The 21974-nt window shown below is 33.6% G+C and overlaps 1 protein-coding gene across 2 annotated transcripts; it reads right to left on the reverse strand.

Moving 5' to 3' along the window:
* Positions 1 to 1268: 1268 nt before the first annotated feature.
* Positions 1269 to 14147, reverse strand: LOC105324290 (FMRFamide receptor). Of its 2 annotated transcripts, none has more exons than XM_034475538.2 (2): positions 10768 to 10902; positions 1269 to 2928 (listed from the first exon to the last, which is right to left on the reverse strand). In XM_034475538.2, exon 2 carries the CDS (start codon positions 2924 to 2926, stop codon positions 1592 to 1594), a length of 1335 nt encoding a protein of 444 aa, XP_034331429.1. In that variant the 5' UTR covers positions 2927 to 2928; positions 10768 to 10902; the 3' UTR covers positions 1269 to 1591. The 2 variants fall into 2 exon arrangements, with proteins under 2 accessions (XP_034331429.1, XP_011421655.2); XM_011423353.4 differs by lacking the exon at positions 10768 to 10902 and adding an exon at positions 13849 to 14147 and having other exon boundaries at positions 1270 to 2928.
* Between the last annotated feature and the right edge of the window lie 7827 nt (positions 14148 to 21974).

A 21974-nucleotide genomic window follows, 5' to 3' on the forward strand; every position in this document is an offset into this window, starting at 1 on the left:
ACAAATATCAGTCAAGTTCATTACATGGATTGTATTATTTTCAAATTTACTATAGCTGGGACGACAACGACTAAAAATTAAATAGTGGATTGACGTATTCTTTTTATAGATTTTTTTCTAGTACAAAATGTCTCAATTCTTTGATACACAAGGCCAATACTGACAAATGTTAATCGGAGTGATGTTTGCTCAGGAAGGGACTTAGGCTTAAATTTAAATTCATTCATCATGGAATGGTCAGGCACAACAATGCTCTAACTATCGCAATATGGATTAATACACAGAGAGAGAGAGAGAGAGAGAGAGAGAGAGAGAGAGAGAGAGAGAGAGAGAGAGAGAGAGAGAGAGAGAGAGAGAGAGAGAGAGAGAGATGATTGTTCGAATTTAACGCAATATGTTATTAACCTTACAAATTTTCTATTTATTTAAAATTGGACTTGTGAAACCGCTCCTACACGATTACTATTATCACAGTGCAAAATTGACTGTTCTATAATTATCTTTATTTCGGACTTTACTTTTCAAATACAACATTTATTTTGTCATATATTCTTAGAATTTAATGTTTACAAAGTGAATTAGCCATTGACACTCGGCAGACTCTTTATTTAGTTGTTATTACAAATCAGACAGATGTTTCTCCCAAGAACTGCTAATCTCTTGAAACAACATTGCGTAATTATATGCCTTTCATGTCTTGGCCATCAAAGACTCATTGAGTTAATCTAATTACCTAATACCTGTGAATCTTTCACTCAATTCATTTGATGTCATCAAATTGTCACATTTACTCATTGTTTAGATTCTTATATATACTGAATCGTATTTGTCAATCTTCAGTTCGGAGGCCTGACGCATTACCGGCCACTTCCGTCTGTGTCGCTTATTTGTTTGTTATTGTTCATCTTTTAAATTCGATTGATAATAAATACGGAATCCTTCATCACTTGGTTTTACTTCTCTGGAATTGCATATTGGTGGACCCTTGGGAATACGGCATATATAACCTTCGTTTTTAACTTACGGCCCACAGCGCGCCTCAACCTTATAACTTGTTCCTTTTACGCCAACATTCCCTCACTACGTTCGTACTGCACACGGCGGATGCAGAACCAGAAGAAATACCCTAGCACCGTAAAATCTACGCGGTCACACTAGTATACGATATTTATAATGCATTATAGGGGCTAAATTCGATTGTACGTTCTTTGAAAAAAAATCCATAGAAAGAAAGACTCAATTCATACCGTGTAACAAATTATTTTAATTAAGAATAACATACTGTATTCGGCGTATTAAAGACATTTACTTTTTTATTTTTACTTATCTTTTTACGTACATGTATTAGATACAAACAATAAAAAAATACAGTCATTGAATGATTTGTATCGATATCATCCTTTTTGCAAAGCTATGATCGGATTGCAGTATTCTTACACTTCAACGACAATATTTCAATTTTCAACAGCACGCTGTATTGAGCGTGTTTGCGCAAACAAATGTTTGACTGACGTCGGAAATCCGCTGAAAGCCCCGGATGGTTTAAGACGTCAATTTCATTCTTGACACTCGACCTTGGATCTCGTTTTCGTCACAAAACAGTATCTGTGTACGAGCGTTTTGTGTAGCAGCTATTCCGCTTGAAAGATTCTCTAGAAGTAAGGGATTCTTGGGAACGATGCGGAGTTGCAGGGGGTCGGAAGCGTCTGATTAGGTGCTCGGGCGAGTGGGAATTCAAGCCGATTCGCCTGTTTTCCGCGCCACGACAAGATGAAATTCGCCGGACCGTGGACATCCCCGTAGAATAGGAATATTCCGATATGCTCTTTCCTAGGGTGTACCTGGAGTGTTTGCAAAACAATCGCTGGAAAACCTTTCTGAATTTCGTACTCATTACAGAGTATAGAATAAAGTTCACTGCAGCGTTTAGTGATATGAGAATGTTTGCAACGTTTCCTGCAATTTTGCGGTAATTGTTTTCAGTATGAGTTAATTCCGTCCCGGAAAGTTCTAAGTAAGTAATATAGCATATCATTGTTGCTGTAGGAAGCTGACAAATGATAAACACAAAGGCGACGCTGATCAACATACACGTGATTCTTGTATGTTCTCCTGAATGTGCCTCCCCAGGCCGGTTCACGGCGACGTACGTCATTCGCCTTCGTATACGGTTAGCTTTACACACTGAACGAATAAGAATGATGTTGAAGCCCAATAATGCCGCTAGCGGAATAAATGTAAACATTGCAACTATAAACCAATGATAAAACACCGTGTAGGCTCTGCTTTCTCCAATTTCTGTGGTTATAATTTCGGTAATTGTTAGGGTTTTATTGTTTTTTGATTCAAAAACTTCCCGCTCTAAGAATTCTGGTGATGTTGCGATCAATACGAATAAAACGACACAACACGTTATAATCCGGGCTCTTTTGGGAGTACAGACCGCGCGGCCTTTGATTGGGTGACAGACTCCTACGTACCGTTCTAAAGTAAACGTCACCGTCAAGCACACAGATACGTTCGACCAAATGTCGGCCAACACACGAGAATAAAGATAAAAATACTTGTATATTTTCTGCTCGTTAATGTCTTCATAATGTTTCAAACTCAGTGCCAGACTTGTTACTAGATAAAGAATGTCAAAAATAGCTAAAGCAGTCAAGTAGCAATTGGTTGACGTCTTCATGCTTTTGTGAGTCAAAACTGCAATGCTGACGACATTTCCGGTTACGCCTGCGCAGGTGATGATAGGCACCAAACACTTTTGAACCACTAGTCGGGTTAAGCGTAATTGTTCGTCACTTGCTAATTCTAAAGGGTTGTCCATCATGCTGTCCATTCGGGTTGCTGGGGTAGGAGAGGAATATGAGAGGTTACTGACGACCAAGCTGACCAATGGCGATGAAAGAATGGTACTGTTTTCCATTTCTGAAAATAAAATATTTTTGTGGATTAATTTGCTCGCAATGTCGACAATTTTTTTTAACTTAATCTTGACATGTTAAATAACTTGAATGGTTACCCCAATGAGTGTTCTGGACCCGTATACCTATGTCATCGAAAGAGAACAATCTAAGAGGATTACACTTAAGATCCAGTTAACGAGAGACCATGCTGAATAATTCATAATTATCTACAAACTAACTAGAACGCATGGACATTTATTTCACATCATGATAAATATTTAAGAAAAATACCAGCACCATCTCCCACCTTTGCGAGGTCTAAAAAGTTTTGGTACATAAAAGTTGACAGTTTCCATTCGACAGTCATGTTAAACTTAATAAAGAAAAATGTTCATGGCAATTAGATCACTTTGTCAATGTCTCTTGTGCACCACAGGTAATAAAGTGTGACCCATTACGCAAACCCATTTGTCCTTGTAACAAGTTTGAAACCAGGAAACATCTTGCTTGTTTGTCTGGGGAAATCAGAAAGGATCGGTACTCTATTTGATTCACGCAAAAACTACTTCCACTATATTGATACGTTAATTGTCATTATTTATTGATCGAGGAAAGCTTCACAAGTTAAAGATGAATGATGATAAAATACCGGTTGGTATCAATTTGAAAAAACGTACGCAAATTTCTCTGATGTCATGGACTTTAAAAACTGATTGCAGTAAATTTCTCCATAAATAATCTGGATGGCTAAATGATGAAATAAAGATTTTTCAGTATTCTAATAACAACTATTTTTTGCCCAGTTGCAGTCATGCAGTTGAAAGATAATTAAAATTAGACGTTTAAGATTAAGTGTTTGTGTGTGGGTAATTTTTTTAACGAAATTATTGAATATTTGAACCCAAATTAAACAATACCTTTCTGTACATGCACCCTGTCATGATCTTGAAAGTGTAAGCGATGCACGGTGTCAATTTCAGTGTCATTTTCTTTAGGCAAAACGTAAAGAAAAATTTCAAAGTTCTAACTTGTTAAGTAACGGAGTATTAAAGATTATTCCAAACTTCATTTCTTAAGGTTGAGAGTCTGTGCAGAGACTTATACTTTGCCAATGCATCATGTGTATATTAGGCTTAGAGGTGAAAGTTACTGATGAGGCTTTTAAACATTTACATTCATTGATCATAAAAGAACACAGAAAATATTCCGAAGCATTGGTATTACATGCTTGCATGGGACGCAATACATCAAAACAACTATCATTTTACTTTTCAGCATCTTAGCGAGTGCATTAGTTTGTGTTGAAAGTTTCAGATACCCTAGCAATTTTTTTGTTCGTAAGTATATAATTATGTCTATGTTCAGGTTCGGAAAATACAGCTCAAAGTTAATGGGAAAATGAAATAATTTATGACACAGTTATGGCTTCATAGTTTATTATGAAGTTCATATACATTCCTCATTATCAACTGGACTTGTGTATGAATATCTGGTATCCCCGAGTTACGGGAAGAAAAGTCCAGATAATGAGCAATTTGGTGGCTGAATTGGACCTACAATTCATTGCATCGGTGAAATATAGAGCATCTGCTTCTAGTACGATAGTGTAGGAATTAGCGGACTAATCCATGCATCAATCACGGCGAGAAATGACCAGAATGATGATCGATCCACATCATCCTACTCTATCTGTCCAAATTACAATTAGCCGCCTCGTGTGCTTCTAATTCGAGCTTTGAGCAAAAGGAATTGCAAATAGGTCAGTCGTTAAGTATGATTCTGTGCGACAAAAAGATGCTGTCAATTTGTATAGTATTTGAAAAGAGAAGAAAATATTATGTATAGTTAGTGCTGTATCTTTTTTCTCTTTTAAATTAATTGTAAGGTTTTTTAAAGGATAGAGCGAACACGAATGAATAGTATGGCGAGTCTCTTGTGACAAAAATTAACTTTATTTTTTTCTTAATAATTAAATTAGTATACATCAAACAGCAGATGCATTATATATCTCTAGATTCACTGCCCCCATTACAATAAAATGAGAGACTGTTGAAACAGTTAGATCTGACTGATGACGCGTGCGCTATATAAACATGAGAAGAAGTACATGTTGAGTATCTCTTATTCTCCTGCAATTATTGGCAAGGACTGCAGAAATTGACACACACATATATATATGCATGCTGCCTATTTGTATTCTGTTAATTAAGATACTTTTTTAGAACTTTATTTTATTAAATATTCTTCTAATTTGTTTTACTTAAGGTAACTCCATACTCGTAAAATTCTCTGATAAAAGTTGAAAAACAAAACTGATTTCAACTTAATAGACTTAGATTTCATCAATCATTAGAAAAAATATTCATGTCATCACACTTTTTGAGATGTCAGAAAAACATGAACTAGAGCATATTTTAGCAACATAAAACCGTACTTTTTTGGTTGAAAGTAAAATCTCTGTAGGCAGAAACTTGTTTATCTTTTTTTTAATTTTATTAACCGGGTTTTCCGGAAAAATCCGGTTATCAAAATGGTGAGAATGGCGGGCGGGCGGCTGCCAAAAGGGTACCCTCATTGTACGGATAACTCCTCCTACAGTTTTCAAGATAGGAAGTTGTTATTTTGCAGATCAATTGTACATATATCAGAGGTGTGTTTTTTGCTAGGATTTTGATTTCTGATAATATTTGATAAAAATACCAGCTTTTGAACTTAGCCATTTTTTGGCAAAATATTGCATAAAGGGTACCCTCATTGCACGGATAACTCCTCCTACAGTTTTCAAGATAAGAAGTTGTTATTTTGCAAATCAATTGTACTTATATTTGAGGTGTGCATATTGCTAGGATTTTGATTTCCGATGATTTATGAAAAAAACCAGCTTTTGAACTTAGTCATTTTTTGGCAAAATATTGCATATAGGGTACTCCATTTCACTGGATACGGGTTGACATGGATTATGGATACAGTTCACATAAATAAAAGACAGCTTTTCACTTGTTGTCAACTGTGTTAGAAAACTAAAACTACAAATAAATTTTAAAATTAGTTGTTTGGATTAGAAAAATTACATACATACAACAGAGAGAAAAGTCAGAAAAAGATTTATTTCCCCGTAGCATAGATAAAATGTATGAAATAAATTGGAAATTTAGGATAACATTAAGCTGCAAAAATATCTTAAACTTAACAGTATTTCTAATTACATCTATGTAATTATATTCACATGAAATAAATAAACTATCTTGCACAAATTTTAAAGAATTCCAATTTTACAATAAAGTATGACATCACAGAACACTGGATCTAAAAAAAAATACTCGTTTACATCCAAACTTTACAGCCAAACTTTCCTGCATGATACTATATTTAACCGCAGTGACTAATCTTTCTGTTAAACTCGATGCTTTATAAGTTATTAGTCTGTTATTATTTATATACCCGTAGTTGATCGTTGGTTTGTATTTAAGGAATAAGGAATCAATCTATTGTAGTCTATGAAAAAGTATTGTTAGGTGATCAACTAGGGTCGGGAGTGATAAAATCAAATTGAGTCCGAAGGGCACACGAGCGTATTTGATTACCTCATAATATTCAAATAATGATTTCTTATTACTTATATTTACATTATTTTTAGCCATTGTAAGTTTTAATTTTAAGATAGTTATTGATGAAATGTATTGGGCAATAAGTTACAAAATCAATTCGTAGTGTTATCACAAAGACGTTGAAAAATATTTAATATTTCATATTTCATATATGGTTAATATTAAAACAATACACCATTCAAAGGAAAGAACATGAAGGCTTTACATAACAAACAACAATAAAGGAACAATGTCACCAACTTATCTCAGCTTTTCAGAGAAAGCCACTATATATATGAGACAAACAAAGCTGGTCGACGATAGATATGTATACCAACAATAAATATCTTTTCTTAGCACAGCAACTCAAAATCATTAACTGCTTTACGCTGTGATGAGATTGGTCTGAGTTCTGGGTTGTGTTTTATTAAGTAATTTCTATCAAAAATAGAAGTTCTTCCGTCAGACATTCCCTAGGGACATAACACGATGAAAAATTTGATTAATGCGTCTAGATCACAGAGTCTAGGTATATTTCCAATACTTTGTGTACATACGTGTTGGGGGAAAAATTATGTATAGTGTTCATTGAAAAAGCAGCGGTGTTTAGCGATACTGCATTGTTTTATTGTAATTTTACAATTTTGCTGAGATCCTTGTTAATTGCTTATTTATTGCAATCCAGAAATAAAGGCACCGGAGCTATAAACCTGTTTGATCTCAATCTCACTTTACAAAAGAAATTATATCGTAGAAAAGTGAAACAAACACCAATAGTGAGCTATTCTGAGTTTTATAGCTCCAGAGCTTGGTGTCAAATGCATGTAACGGCTTTTATGTACTGAAGAAAATGGAGTCACAATATTGTAGTTTTTTTTACAATTATACAGAGGAACATTTGCTTTGTTTTCTATTTGACCATATTAAATTTCCCCGGAAGTGTTTGATTTGGAATTCATAAAACCTTGTACTAGTATGTAAGGTCAACTTATTTTGTTCAAATTACATAAACAGGAGAAAATCTACTGTGGTCAAAGGTGGGACTTTTATACAGCTATTTATTCAGAGGGGAAATCTACTCTAAAGTCAGATTTCGATCAGGAGTAAAAAATTACAATACATCTTTGACAATAAGTTTTATGTCATTGGTGATTTTATTTCTAAATAATGCATAGTTTATAAATCGTGGTATGGTAGTTAAATTATCATTAACCTACTACCGACTTCAGACTCTTCGTAAAGTAATCATGTCATGTTCTTTTTTCCCAAAGCGTCAGATTGTCACTTGCATGTAAGAAGCACCCCCGTATTTCTTTAGAAGAAGACCCTTTAACACATAAGCATATTCATCATTAGATTACGACAGTATGAAATAAGATTTCACCGAGAAATACGAAGGAAAAAACTGAAACCTTAAGAGCAACAAAGAAACGGAAATGGCAATTAAGATAACCACTTTTATCCTAATACGCGAAAAACTTCTTCAAAGACCTCTGATCGATCCGGTATGTTTCCTTACTCAGAGAACTGTTCAACTGTCTTTTTATCTAGATAGAATCGAGATGACATATCTACCTATTTTTTCCCATTCATTGAGTCTGCGGAGACGAACTACACCTTTTAGAATTAATCGGCGTAGGACAAAAAGATTCAGTTTTATATATTACATTGTTCATGTATAAAATTTTGTGAATGCCGCTTCTTCTAATCCGTCTTTGCAAATGTCATCTTCTGTATATTAAAAACACCTCCAGAACCATGAACAATTGACTGCTAAAAAGAAAAGCAAGTTTCCTGCAATTTCGATCTTGGTTTATTTAATTCTTTGTTGTCATCATTTACCTTGTTGTACAGTATTTGAGCATTGAATGCTTAATTTTTGCATATGGTTGCTTCGTAGGTCAGATAACGCACATTATGTTTAGTGTGTTATCACAAGCATATAGATATTATGTTTTATAAACATTTGGCCATTGCCGCTCGCAAAAAATAACCTCGAACGCAGACAAAAGAAATTCGTCGGAAATATATCTGTATGTAGTTCCAATTCAGTCACAACCTCTCAGGCCTTTCGGTCCAGCGAAAAAAAAACAACCTGCAAATTTGTATTTCCGACTTCTGACGGACAGGAGAGGCTCGGATTCACTTGGGCATAACAAGTAGTGCAATTTTTACATTCGAGGAAACTGTAATCTGTTTACGACATTTAAACCAAATTTGGTTTAACCATGCTAGGGCTTTTGAACGAATTCACATTTTTATGAGGTGGCAAATCAGCGACATTATGTAGGCATTTATGGACAATATTAAGTAACGAGGTAAAAAGTGTATGTATGTTTAGTATCTGAAAAAAAGTTTCTATGTTAATGACAACTTTTGCTTGTCTAGATTTGCGAACAACGTTAACACTCAAGTTCTATAGAATACTGAAAAGCTGAAATTTCTGAACAAGTTGACAGAGATTCAAATAAGTTAAAGTAGGAATATACTTTTCTCAGAATCCCTTTCCATAAATATGAAAATATAATTCCAGTAAAAAAAAAATGACGTTCATCTATCTGATAAAAACTTAATATCTTAAAAAAGAAAAAGATTGATATTGGAAGTAACAATGGTTGTGTCTATCGATGGCAACAAAACAGGGTCGTACTTTTTTTTCAATTTCCTATATAGATTGATTTTATTCTTCGTTTACACAACTTTCTAAGTAATATGACACCGGGAGTAGGCCTAAGATTTTCAAAATTTAAGCTAGCTCTACTCAAACAACCAATTTCCTGATGAAATAATGCAATATTTTTGCAACGTGTTCATCGCGCGAGATATCCAGAATCCATGCGCAGATCTGGGAGGGGGGGGGGGGCTTGTCAGGACCTCCCCTGCAAAATTCAATTTCTTTTTTACGCTATAAAATCGACAAAAAGGTGCCTCAGACCCCCTCCACCGGGCAAACTCAAATAACCGTCGGACCACCCTCCTGGAAAATTTTTCTTGATCCGCTCATGGAATCGTACTTTCTTTCTTCATGCACGCCATACATCTTCTGAGCTATATTCCAACATTTTTCTTTCTCCTTTCTGCTCTTCTAAATCAAATTTTTTTTTTTTAATCCATTATTTGAGTTGTAAAATTAGTGTAAAATGAAAATCACGCAGAAAACGTAGGTCGTGCCCATTAACAAAGACTTTGCCCCCCTCCCCCCCCCCCCCCCCCAATAATATAAGCCAAAAAAGGGCTGAATCCATAAGCTTTCTATACTAGTAAATGGAAATTTACCATTTGACCAGTAAATGTATCTTAAAAAACCAATGGCTGGACGATACATGCCCAGTACATGTGTGTTCTAAATTTCATTATAAAAGAAAAGCAATTGTACATTTGTATTGTAAATTAGTCCATATGTTGGAGCCATCTCCAATCTTGGTTGATTAGCAATCATATTTATACCGGCATGTGAAGTCTGCCTGGTTTCACAATTTGGATTAGATAAAAACGAGGTTGGCAAAATTTAAAGAAAATAGGAAACATTTTTTGCCAGAATTTTAAGCATTGAATTTCCTATAATCGGCACTCAATGGGCTCAATCTAGAAAAAACTTGGTTTTAAAATGAAAGATGTTTCTCCCAGCAGTGGTTAGACAAAAGAAAAATTAAATTTCTGAAATGTAAATGATTAGTTTTGTTTCCTAAATATTTCCAAAAACACTTTATTGTTTGGTCCTGAAGCTTACTGACAGAAATCGAAGGATAACTGAATACCATTAAATAATTGACCAACATTCGATTAGCACTTGCCAAGCCCTTCGATGAAGGGAAGACCAAGACTGACTTGGAGAAGAGTCCTTAAAAAAGAAATGGCCAAGAAAGGACACAGCTGGAACATCATCCACCAACTAGCAAAGGACAGAGAGAAGTGGAGAAGAATTGTCTGTGGCCTGTGCTCCACAGTGGGGTGAGAAAGGCTCAAGTCAAGTAAGTCACATTTACCCCCTTTCTACCTCTCATGATTCTAAGCATGCATATTACCATGAAAGAAAAATAATATGGATTGCTTAAGGATGAGTCTTTCGCAAACAGGAAGGAAAATTTGTAAAAGTAGCCAATTTTTAAAGAAAAATGTTTTAAAGACGCAAAATTCGTGACATGATATAAAACAAAGGTATAATTCTTCAAAATAAATTAATAAAAATGCTACTTTAATTAAAAATATTGTATAAATTTCAAAGCAGATAACCTTGACATTCATATCTAGGCTTAAATACCCAAGTATCATACCTTGTTCTTTGTGTCTTCAGATCGAAGGAAGTGCAAATCACTTTAACTTTGATAATTGTGAAATTCATACCACATACTATGCACAGTCTAGCAGTCAAACATTTCCATCCAGATATAGAGGAAGAAACAATCCCCTCAGCGAGCTGCTCTTATTTGAATTTGATTTATTGACTAAATTGTTTTTCTCAGAATCGTTAATGAATTATTGGCAGAAAGAGTTGCTGGTATTCTGGGATTTAATTCAATTGACACACAATTTTAATTGAGTTTAATTATTAATTCTAAAAATCGATTCGTGGTTGAAAACAATAAGTTCACGCTTGGCTGCAATGACTGAAATTTGCATCAAAACTAACCAACTAGAATTTTAAAAGTCATTTTGTACAAAAAAGTGGAAAAGGTTATGCTTTTAGTGTCCTTGAATTTCAACTAAATCTAAGTTAAAAACAGATTTTGTTCTATTTACGTAATCTTCGCATAAAATTCCTCATTTTCATTATATGTATTATATATAAGTTCAAAAATACGTGAGATTAACAAAATTTAAGAATGTCAAAAAGTAATCATATTTATAAAAAAGGCTTTTAAATTAGAGATTATAGGTATGTCAATGGCACTCAAATTTGGATTTATTTTGAATTGGTTTAATTTTTTATGGTCTGGGAGATTCTATTGTTAGGCATTTTGATGTTTTTATGGCAAGATTATAAAACATAAACATACCTTTTGCATCAGATGTTACGAAAGGTTATGTTAGTGACTAAAATATCATTATTTGGTCATTTGAGAGCCTTTTAAAGCTTTAATCATACTATCAAGTGTATTACAACCAGAAATGAAAAATGGAAAAATTGCAATAAGAAAATTTAAATCCATCATATACATGTACTCATTATACGATAAATGTGAATTCTTAATGAATGTTTAATGTGCCTAAGTCCACGTCTGAATATCAATAAGCACCCGGACCCCAGGGTTAATCTCAGTGTCCAATACAAAGTCTTAAGTTTCTTTTCTCGGAAATGAATATGAGAGAAATTTTGATGACCAGAGCAATCAGGCAGATGTGGGGTTGTATTTTCATCTTTGCTGTCATGCTATCAATCTGCGTTGTTTGTGTGCATTCACGATTATTGTAGTGGGGGGGGGGGGATAAACCAAGAAAGGAAAAATACATCGTCCAATGTACGTCAAAGGTTTTTTCTCGCTCAAATGTCAGCAATTCCACTGAAACGTTTATCCAAAATATTAAAATATGAGTGTTATGGAAAAGAAGGGGTAGAAAATACTCTTTTTTTTTTCTTTTTTTTTTTAGAAAAAATGATTACAAAGGCTTAATATTTACCAAAAAAGATTAACAAATAAAAAAGAAGAAAAGCAGTTATAAATTTATACAGTAATTGAACGAGTTTAAATATCAAATTGTTTTACTAAGAGGGAAAATATGATGAAGCCCTTAATTCTTCGATTTTATTATCAAAAGTAGGGAAAAAATCATAATGGTTCATACCAATGTAAATGTCACGGAGTTCTAGATATGCATAATGAAGCTCCTTATGGACCAACGACAAGGCCAATATCTTACTTCTACATCTCTCATTCGTTATTGCTTCCAGAGACTGGCGCCAAATTTGGATTACATGGCATTAGAATTGATTGTGTGTGTGACCTGACTGTCCAATTACTGTTACAAAAGCCTGTTTAATTAACCCACAGCGCAAGATTCCCTCTGCTAGATATACCGGTATATTGAATGAATGACTCAGTTTTACTTATCAGCTCAGAACCCAACTATGAACGTCATCCACGTCTCCAGTGTTTCCAATTACCCATGATAAATTTACAAAGTTTAAAAAAAAAATGTTTTCAGACTAATTGTCGTAGGTTAATGTTTATTAGCAGAAATAAATGTTTGTGATAAAAAGTAAAATTAATACGAGTAGTCGTTTTGACCTTTAGTTAACTTTGATCATTGATAGGAAATGTTTTTAACTTATTTTTAAAGCATAGTTGACATGTAATAGACAAATACAAGTATCGATATTTTTTTTCAGTGACCAAAAAATATATTTCGTTGGAATAAGATATGAAGACAATGTTAAAACTAATTGTCACGAAAAGTTTTGTTTTTCCTACGCGCATACCGAAGGTGTGATCATGCAAACTAAATTTCCCCATGTGTGAGAGTAGGCATCCTCTTTTTCAGCGACTATGATCAAATTTGGAAAAAAAAAACGATAAATGAAAGCTAGAGAGAAAGTGTTGCGCAAAGACATCGATCATGCTTTGAAATTAAAAAAAAAATTCATCATGCACGGGAATAAATAAAACATTAAAAACTGCACCGTGACGGAAAATAAATCAATTTAAATAATAAATCATAGCTAAAATATTTTTAAATTGCATTAGAATATGACAACACTTTCCTGGGAACCGTGGCATTAACTAACTGAATGGAGACCGTCCACGCATTCTTTATGGCAGTGAGGATTAAGATTAACTGTGTAGAATTACTTTATTGACCAAATGCTGCCACACAATGTTCAGTAATCTTTAACGATTTCAGGTTTTGTCGGAAGAAAAAGATGAAAGGAGGGAGGACAAAATGAAATGAACCAGGAACATTTCTGAAATTTGTTTGAATTTCATTATTTCAAATTCTAAGACAATGAATTAAAAACATTGAAATGACGAATTTATCTAGAATACTGGAAATATGCCAGAGCATGTTAAACTTCCTTTTTAACGAAAAAAGGAAGAATAAAATGGAAGTAAATGAAACGTTACCATATCTTAAAACCATGCAGGTTTTTCTATAGACTTGTACTTACAAGCATCCAAAAACATTTGAACAATATCCTATGATATAGTGTTTTAAGATTTTCTTCACTCTTCAGAGAGAGAGAGAGAGAGAGAGAGAGAGAGAGAGAGAGAGAGAGAGAGAGAGAGAGATTATTTGACAATGTAAATAAACTAATAATTTCCTGGTGTTTTGAATTTTAAGTTTACATTTTATTTATCAATAATGAGTATCTATACACTTTTCTTATTTATGAAATCATTTCAATATGATGTACCTACCATCTAGATCGTGTACGCCCGCCGTCAGTAACAAACATCGGTGCCGGCGCTCTACTCATTCCCAATCAGTCTTCAATGATGAGAATTGAGAGATCCACACGGGGGAAGAGCCTCTTTACCTGATAATGGAATAATATCTGAATGATCAGCAGCTGAATCAGCCGCATTGGAGAGATTCAAAAGAACAACCAATCGTCGCTTGCCAATCATTAGCTCGTCGACCGTCACCGGAGAGCGGAACGCCGGAAACTGTTGACGTAGGTGATTCGAATTTTGTACAACTGACGACGTTAGACCGCCATTGTTTGATCAATGACCTCTTGGAGCTGAACACCTTTTGGAGAAGTTGCTTATTAATAGAATTCCAATAGAGGATTGCACGTATTAAAAGGTTTTGAGTTTTGTAGAATTATTTATTTATAGACGTGCATTACTGAACAAATCGGAACTAATCAATCGAACATTACCGCCCTCATCCGATACGTTCATTCATTATCTATGGGTCAATTCAATTAAGACATACATGTATACATACAATTTAAAAGACGGACGCTGGTTTGCTCGACAAAAACTTAAGCTTTTCAAAGATGTACGGTATTGTGAATATACATATTCTATTATTCTATTGGATGTACTGAAAGAGACGAAACTATACCAGGCCCCCCGCCTCCCATCAAAAAACAAACTATTGAAGCACACGAAGCAAATGAAGTTATTTCATCTCAAAAAGTCTGATAAGGATCGTGTGTAATGCGAATGATTTCCGAATGTAAGTACTTCATTGTGAAAGTCAACTAACATTCGATCAGAAACACATTTTTAACTTCGTGTGTGTTTTTCCTCTATTTGTTTGTTTGCATTTTCTAATTTTTTTATCCTTAAGGATTTTCATGTTTGTTTGGTTTACTTGGAAGGGGAGGGGCCAATTTTTCTAATTTATTTAGGATAAATGTTATTTCTATTTGGACCTAGGTTAAGATTTTAGTTATATCGTTTGTTTTTCCAAGCAAACGCCAGTATCAATTTTATGAGTTCATAAAAACCATCTTGATTCATTCTACAATAAATTATTGGCATGTATAAATTAAAAAAAAAATTACAATGAAAAATGTTTGATAGTGGTTTCATTCCGGTACTTTTTTGGATTTTTCTTTACAAAGACAAATCTGTCGCGATCGAAGATTTGGGTGTTACTTTTCAAGAGAAAATGAAGTATGACAGCGTGTAGAATCTGCAAGCTTTTATCTCAATGATAAAGTAATTTCTTCTCTCCATCTTCAAAAAAAAATCGAAAACCCCAAAGCAAGAACCGTAAAGAATACAGAAAGCAATTAATCCGTAAGCAATGGAGACGTCATTGAAAACGAAATGAGTTCCCTCATTTTTCCCTTTCTTTGTTTTCGTGGTGTGTTAAACTTGATAGATGTTTTTGCAAATTAGAAAATAGTGAGCTATGTGGACCTGACAGAAACCCGAGGCGAATTAACATTATTAAACATACATTACATATTTATATCAAATACCCACTTGTAGAAAAAAAATTATAACTCTGGATAATATAAATCTGGTTTTGAGCGGTTGAAACAAATAAAATTGTTATTTTCTTACCCTTTTCCGATATTCCATATTAAAACAAGGTCCAGTAAAATTTTCTATCATTTCAAATACTTTTAAACACGTCGTCAAATTCAAGCAACTTTTTTTTTCAAATTAGAAAATCTTTGAATACGTTTCAAATTAAAAAATCTTTCAAGCGTTTGAATTCGAATAAAAAAAATATCAATTGAGATACCAGGCATTCACATGATATATGCCCAAACTTAGTTGATAAGTCGTACGGATTTATCTCTTATTCATCACCCATTCATTAACATTGGTCAGAGATGTATGCAAAGACAGGATGAAAGTTCTGAGATCATTAGATTATGATAAATCTTTACAACTAACCAATACTCGGTGATGATTTATAAGATAATTTTCGCATCAAAATATTTACAGTTTAGCGAAAGCGGCATGTACTCTAATGTTATGGGTTTCTATACATCTAAGAGAAAAAATCTCTGTGTGTATTCATATTACGAAATCAGCATGTATCGTTATAAATTTGTGTTATTTATAAAAGTTTTGCCTGATGTATTTTCCTTCCCAAACACCCCAAACGTTATCAACACTTTTCACAGTACACTTCTTTGAGATGAAAATGCGAGAGAAAAGTTTCAGCATTATTGGCAAAAATTAGAATGAACAATGTCCTTTGTATTTACTAGTATATGTCACCGAGAGAAAACATGAAGTTGATGACACTGCAAACTTCCAGCGTTTTCAGCTTACAATACAAATATGGATCTAATACATATTTCTGATATAGAAAACCAAATCAGCGTCATATGGTTTCCATATTGTAATTGTGCATGTGTGCAAGTTACCGTATAGAGTTGTATTGATCTGGCTTGAGAATTGGTCTTGAGCTACAATGGCCAAGGCCAACAATGCTTCGATGAATTATTCTGTTTGTGCTTTGAAAAATTAATCAAAATATCATATATTTACATTTTCCAGTGTCTTTGCCTGTGATAAGACTACGTATCGATTTTGTACTATATAACTCATAAAGCCAAATTGAGGCGCCAGCGGGGTTTGCTTATATATATTTAAATATTTAATCGTACGATGGTTCAAAATTATATAAATATAAGTAATAAAGAATCATTCTTTGAATATTATGAGGCGATAATTTCGGTCAGGCTTTATTGGATTTGATCACGCCCCGACCGAAATTATCACCTCATAATACTCAAAGAATGATTCCTTATTCCTTATATAGCTATATGCTTGAGAATTCTGGATAATTGTTGGCTGAGTTATGCATGCATTTTCTTTTTAATAAAAAGAAGATTCTTCATATTTGTTGCGAGACAGTCTATGAGTTGAATTATTAGAGTTAACAGATTAAAAATTGTTTTCATTTGAGGAATTCTTTAAGAACTGAAATTACAATTCAGATTAAAAGAAAATAAATAAAAACAAAATAACTTATGAAAGGACATGTCTTGCATCAAATAATTTGATTTGCATACTAGTATTTCATTTCCTCGGCTACAGCAAAAAATGTAACAATGACTAGCTTGAAACTGCAAAGTATTTTCTAAATCAAATACATGTACTATGCATTTTAGCTCACCTGAGCCAGCCAAAGGCTCATGTGAGCATTTTTGGTCATTTGTTTGTTGTCTGTCGTTGTCGGCGTCGTTGTCTTTGAAAGTTTTTCACATTTTCATCTTTTTCTACAGAACCACTGGGCTAATATTTCTACAGAACCACTTGGCCATTATTAACCAGCATGATTGGGCAAAGGCTCCTAAAATGTGTTAAAATGAAGGGTCAGATTCGATTCAAAGGGGTTAGGAAAGAGTGAAAATATGGTGGGGAGATATAAAGCCCTTTGCCTATGCTATTGCACTTTCGGATTCCAGTGTTTGTATTAGATTTCAAGATAGTCTGCCCTTCATTCCAAACGCTGTCGCTAGCTGATTTGTTATTCCAGTGAGCGATGTGGACCCTGGGCCTCTTGCTTATTTGTTAAATTGGTTGTTCTCTTGCCATTGCCAACATTTTACATGCAGTTGTTAATTTGATTATTGAACCCATTTTCCGTATTGACAATAAGACTTCTGCTGTCAACGCTATTTCAATGCCTTTCGAAAAAAATATAGAGTAAAACCCTGTGTTGTGCAATAAAGAAGAAATCAAGAGCATCTTTCTGACGTAAATGATATAAGAGAGGCGACAGTTCTATTACTGGCGAGTAGATTATCGCTCTCTTGTCTGTCAACCCAGATTTCCAGTAAAAGTTACAGTTTTACAGCCATTTTAGCACTAACGTAATTCCAATTTTGCCTGAAACAGCATGTGGGACAGTATTGCGTGTGCATGGACTCAATTAGCAATGTGTAGATGTTGTCTGATATACAAAAATAAAACTGTCACTAAATGAAGATAACGATATTGAAAATTTATTTTTTTTATTTCAGACAAATACGGCATACAAAATTTATGCGTGATATAAATTATATCTGTCTCCAGAATACACTGGTGATGGAATTGTGGTAAAACAGCTTTGTTTGAACATCTAAAAAGGCAAGAAATGCTTCACAATTATTTTTGCCATATTGCCATGTGTAATATATGAGAAATAAAGTACGAGTTTTCGTGAATGTTGCAGAATAACCTCCGAGGTTGAGAAATGTTGTTTTGAAATATAAAAGCCGAGGCGTTAGCCGTGGATTTTATATTTCAAACAACATATCGAAACCGAGGAGGTTATCCTACAACATTCACGATAACAAGAACTTTCTTTATTTCTATTCTACTAACAGCCCAGTATTTCTACAGATCGTTTCTCCTATAGAGAGACGATCTAGGTCATTTTGACGGCTGTTCCGTGTAACCCCAATGGTTATGTTAGTAATGTTTACATGTGTACCGATCAAAGGAATCACATGCAGACGACAGAATTTTTCTTTGGATTTTTAAGGAGGCTGGGGGGTCAAAATATAATATAATATAAAACCATCAGATTTATTTGAAAATTTTATATGTGATTTCTGAAGCTATCAACTACTATTTGATAAAGAAAAATTTCATGTATTTTAATATGAAATTTTATAATTTTCCATTATTTTTATATGGAGCTCTTCTTTTAAAGGAGATCAATATTGTCTAAAATGGCAGCCACCCCTCCAGCCCCCTTAATACTCTTTACTTATTTATAAAATATCTTTGAATCATGTTCGTAATATTCTAAGGGCAATTTAATACGATTATTACCACTACACGTTATATATTTCATGTAAAAACACGCAGTGAAAATGTGCTAGGGAGGTGCTAGGAACAGCCGCATTGATCTCTTAAAAATAAAAATTTGAGGCAATACACATCGTTTTGACTAGAACAAACACGTGAAATTGACAAAGTTTTTAAAACTTTTTACGGTTTGAAGTTGTGCTTTCATGGTCAGTGCGAGACATATAGGTACTTCTGATCTGATAATTTACTGATGACGTTCGTGGTTTATTGGAGAATAATGTCCGCGGCATCTCTTTGATCTCGGCAATAACTGTAGTAGAATTACATGTAATACTGATGAATATCAGAAATGTATTCCCATGTATAATTTCACTTTCAGAAAAGAATATTGAAGTATTTGACATGAAATCTGCTTTATAAGTCAATAAGGGTAATGGACCCAATACATTCGGGTACAAAAGATGTACATACAAAATTTACAATATGACACTTTTATGATGAGTTTTCCTCAGAGAAAACATTAATCAAGCATTAAATCACAGGGCATCTTATCCGCTTTATTCTTTATAACGTACATGTCATAGAGAGTAGAGCGGATGAGATGCCCCTGGGATTAAATATGGTCGGTCCTGTAACATAGACTTTTAGCGCGAAATTCAATTTGCCTGCACGCTCGGTGTGTTAAAGGACCGACGATATCCAAAAATAAGCACTCAATGCTTATATTTATAATATTTTTGATGTTTATTTGTTTGAGATATATTTTTATCGTCGCTTTGAAGCCAATTTATTCGCTCACTATCAGGCGTATGAATAATAGATGGAACAGCCAATACGCGTGATATTGTGTGCGCTTCCGCGGCTAAAAATATAGTGCCATAACTTTTTTTATATAGATAAAAATGAATATGATTAACGTATCCGATCCTCGGCAATGTTCCATATAACTCTGAATAAATATCCGGAATTTTTTTATTCGTAACATAAATCTGCATTTTCGAGACACTGTTGCATCGGTACAATCGGGTTTTTTTTTTCCAAATTGATCTCAACTTGTATATGTTTCCATTATATCCATAATGGCCGAAATTACAATAACTTTGTTAAATGCATGGATACCTTAAAAAATTCTCGTTATTTCCTTTCATTTATAAAGTTTGAAGATATTTTAACATTTTTATGATGAAAAATTTGAGGCTGAGGATAGTAGAACCTTAACAGTTATTTATAAAAGTACATATCACATTGGGTATCTAAGTTTGAGCATTTCATTTAATCTCACAAAAATAAACGTATTTAAAACGCGTGATGACATATACTTGTGCTCATACGCCGTGATCAAATTTGACGTGTGTTATAGAATATCGAATGCCGTTTTCCAATGCAATAATAAGCGGAAATATACACTGAATGTAAATATTCCTAAATTGTTGGAAACGTGTCCATATGTACTATCGGTATCATTTCATTTTTTTAAATAACCCCCACCTCTTCACACCTCCTAAAACACATTTTATCGATTTTTTTTAAATTTTAAATAACGATACTTTATACTTTATCACTTTGGATCCCAGGCACCTGACGTTATATATTTCTCATAATAAAAAACATATACCCTCTACCTAATAATACACCCTATTGTATCATTTGGTAGAGGGTAAATTTTTACTATGAGAAAAATATATAATGCCTGGTGCTTGTGATTTGGATATGAATTTTAATACTATGATTAGGGAGTTAAGGAAGCGGTTTTGTCTGGTAGAATAAGAACGTTTTTAGTCAAGTGTTAGCAAATCATTTATTTCTAAGTGTAAAAATATGGCAGACTATCTAGAAATCCAGTTCCAAGGGATTTTATAAGAACGGGAAAAATTTCAAAGAATTTACCGGTATATTCTTTACTTCTAAAGGGGGGCAACTCTCTTCAAAGTGAATGACACAGCTGCAAGAGTTATCTTCCATTTAGCATATTTTCCTTTTTTTTTGGAGCATATATAGCTTCACCAGATATTCATTAAATCCATATGCAGCAGTATTGAAAACTTTTGATTTTTTTTAAAATATTCATTTTAAAATTATTATTTACATGTAAACTGATTACAGATTACTAGTAAAAGGGACCTAAACATGATTTAAGCTCAAAATATTAAATTTTATTTTTCCAATTTTAATGTTCAGAATGGTTGATATGGGTAATTGTAATGTTTCGTCAAAATGTTGATGTCAAATTTTGAGTTACAAGCAAGATACAGGGTTTGAAGTATACTCGTGCGAAGATGCGACTGCGAAAGACGAAGATGATAAAAATATACATGCTGTAGCTCCTTCGTATGTGTGAGAGCACCGATAGTAACGTTTACGTAAAGAAAAGAACATTTCTGTAAATCATAAAAATATAGTAACACTGTGTTGAGGATGCTACAAAAAGCATTAGAAATTTTAATTACAATTGTCAAGTGGGAAAATAATGTTTTCACCTTATAAGAATAAGCCATAAATGTATAGAGATGTACAGTTTATAATGTATTTGTATTTTAAGATATCATTTTTAGAAACAAAACTGTGTAAAGGAAAAGGAGAGGGGAAAAAGAAAGGAAAGGCATTGTCTATTTAAAAAAAAATGTCAAACATTTGAATTCTTAATGAAGAAAATATACCGTTTCTGGTGAAAGAGATATAACTGTTCTTTACTTCGAACTGAAGCGGTTTCTTTTGTTTCCTTTTTTAAAAAGATGTTTATTGCATGGATATCAATTTTCTAAAAAGACATAGTCGGTAAGGGGATTTACTTAGCATTACTTTTTATATATAGAATTTATATGAAATATTAAATCATAGTCTGTTAGCTGCAGTTCTGTAGTTCCCGTCTGTAAAAATCAAAGTACTAAAGGACTGACGGGAGTTGATTTTATCGATTATCATTTATTTTAAAATCAATTTATCTTGCTTGGCAATTAGTTTCCAGTTTGTATTTGAATTACGCACTTTTTTATAATATGAATTTTTAGACTTTTCCGACAAGAATTTCGAGAAACCCCATATGAATCATGTTGTGTAATATTTAAAGATAGATTTCAACTACTAGTATGTATTAGTTATCGAAACAATTCTAAAAATTGTATGGATCCATGCACTATTGATATCGAACTCTAGTCTCGCTTAACTAGACACTCGGCTGTCTCCGTTAATATCCGACAAGCAAGAGCCCCCTCTCTGCTTGTCGCAGATTTACGGAGACAGCTGAGCGTCTGGTTGAACGAAACTATATTAACTCTGGCGTAGGAATACATGAGACTACAAAAATATCTGAATTGTTCGTA

The sequence above is a fragment of the Magallana gigas genome, chromosome 5 (assembly GCF_963853765.1).
Source record: "Magallana gigas chromosome 5, xbMagGiga1.1, whole genome shotgun sequence".
In the NCBI taxonomy this organism is placed as follows: Eukaryota; Metazoa; Mollusca; class Bivalvia; order Ostreida; family Ostreidae; genus Magallana; species Magallana gigas.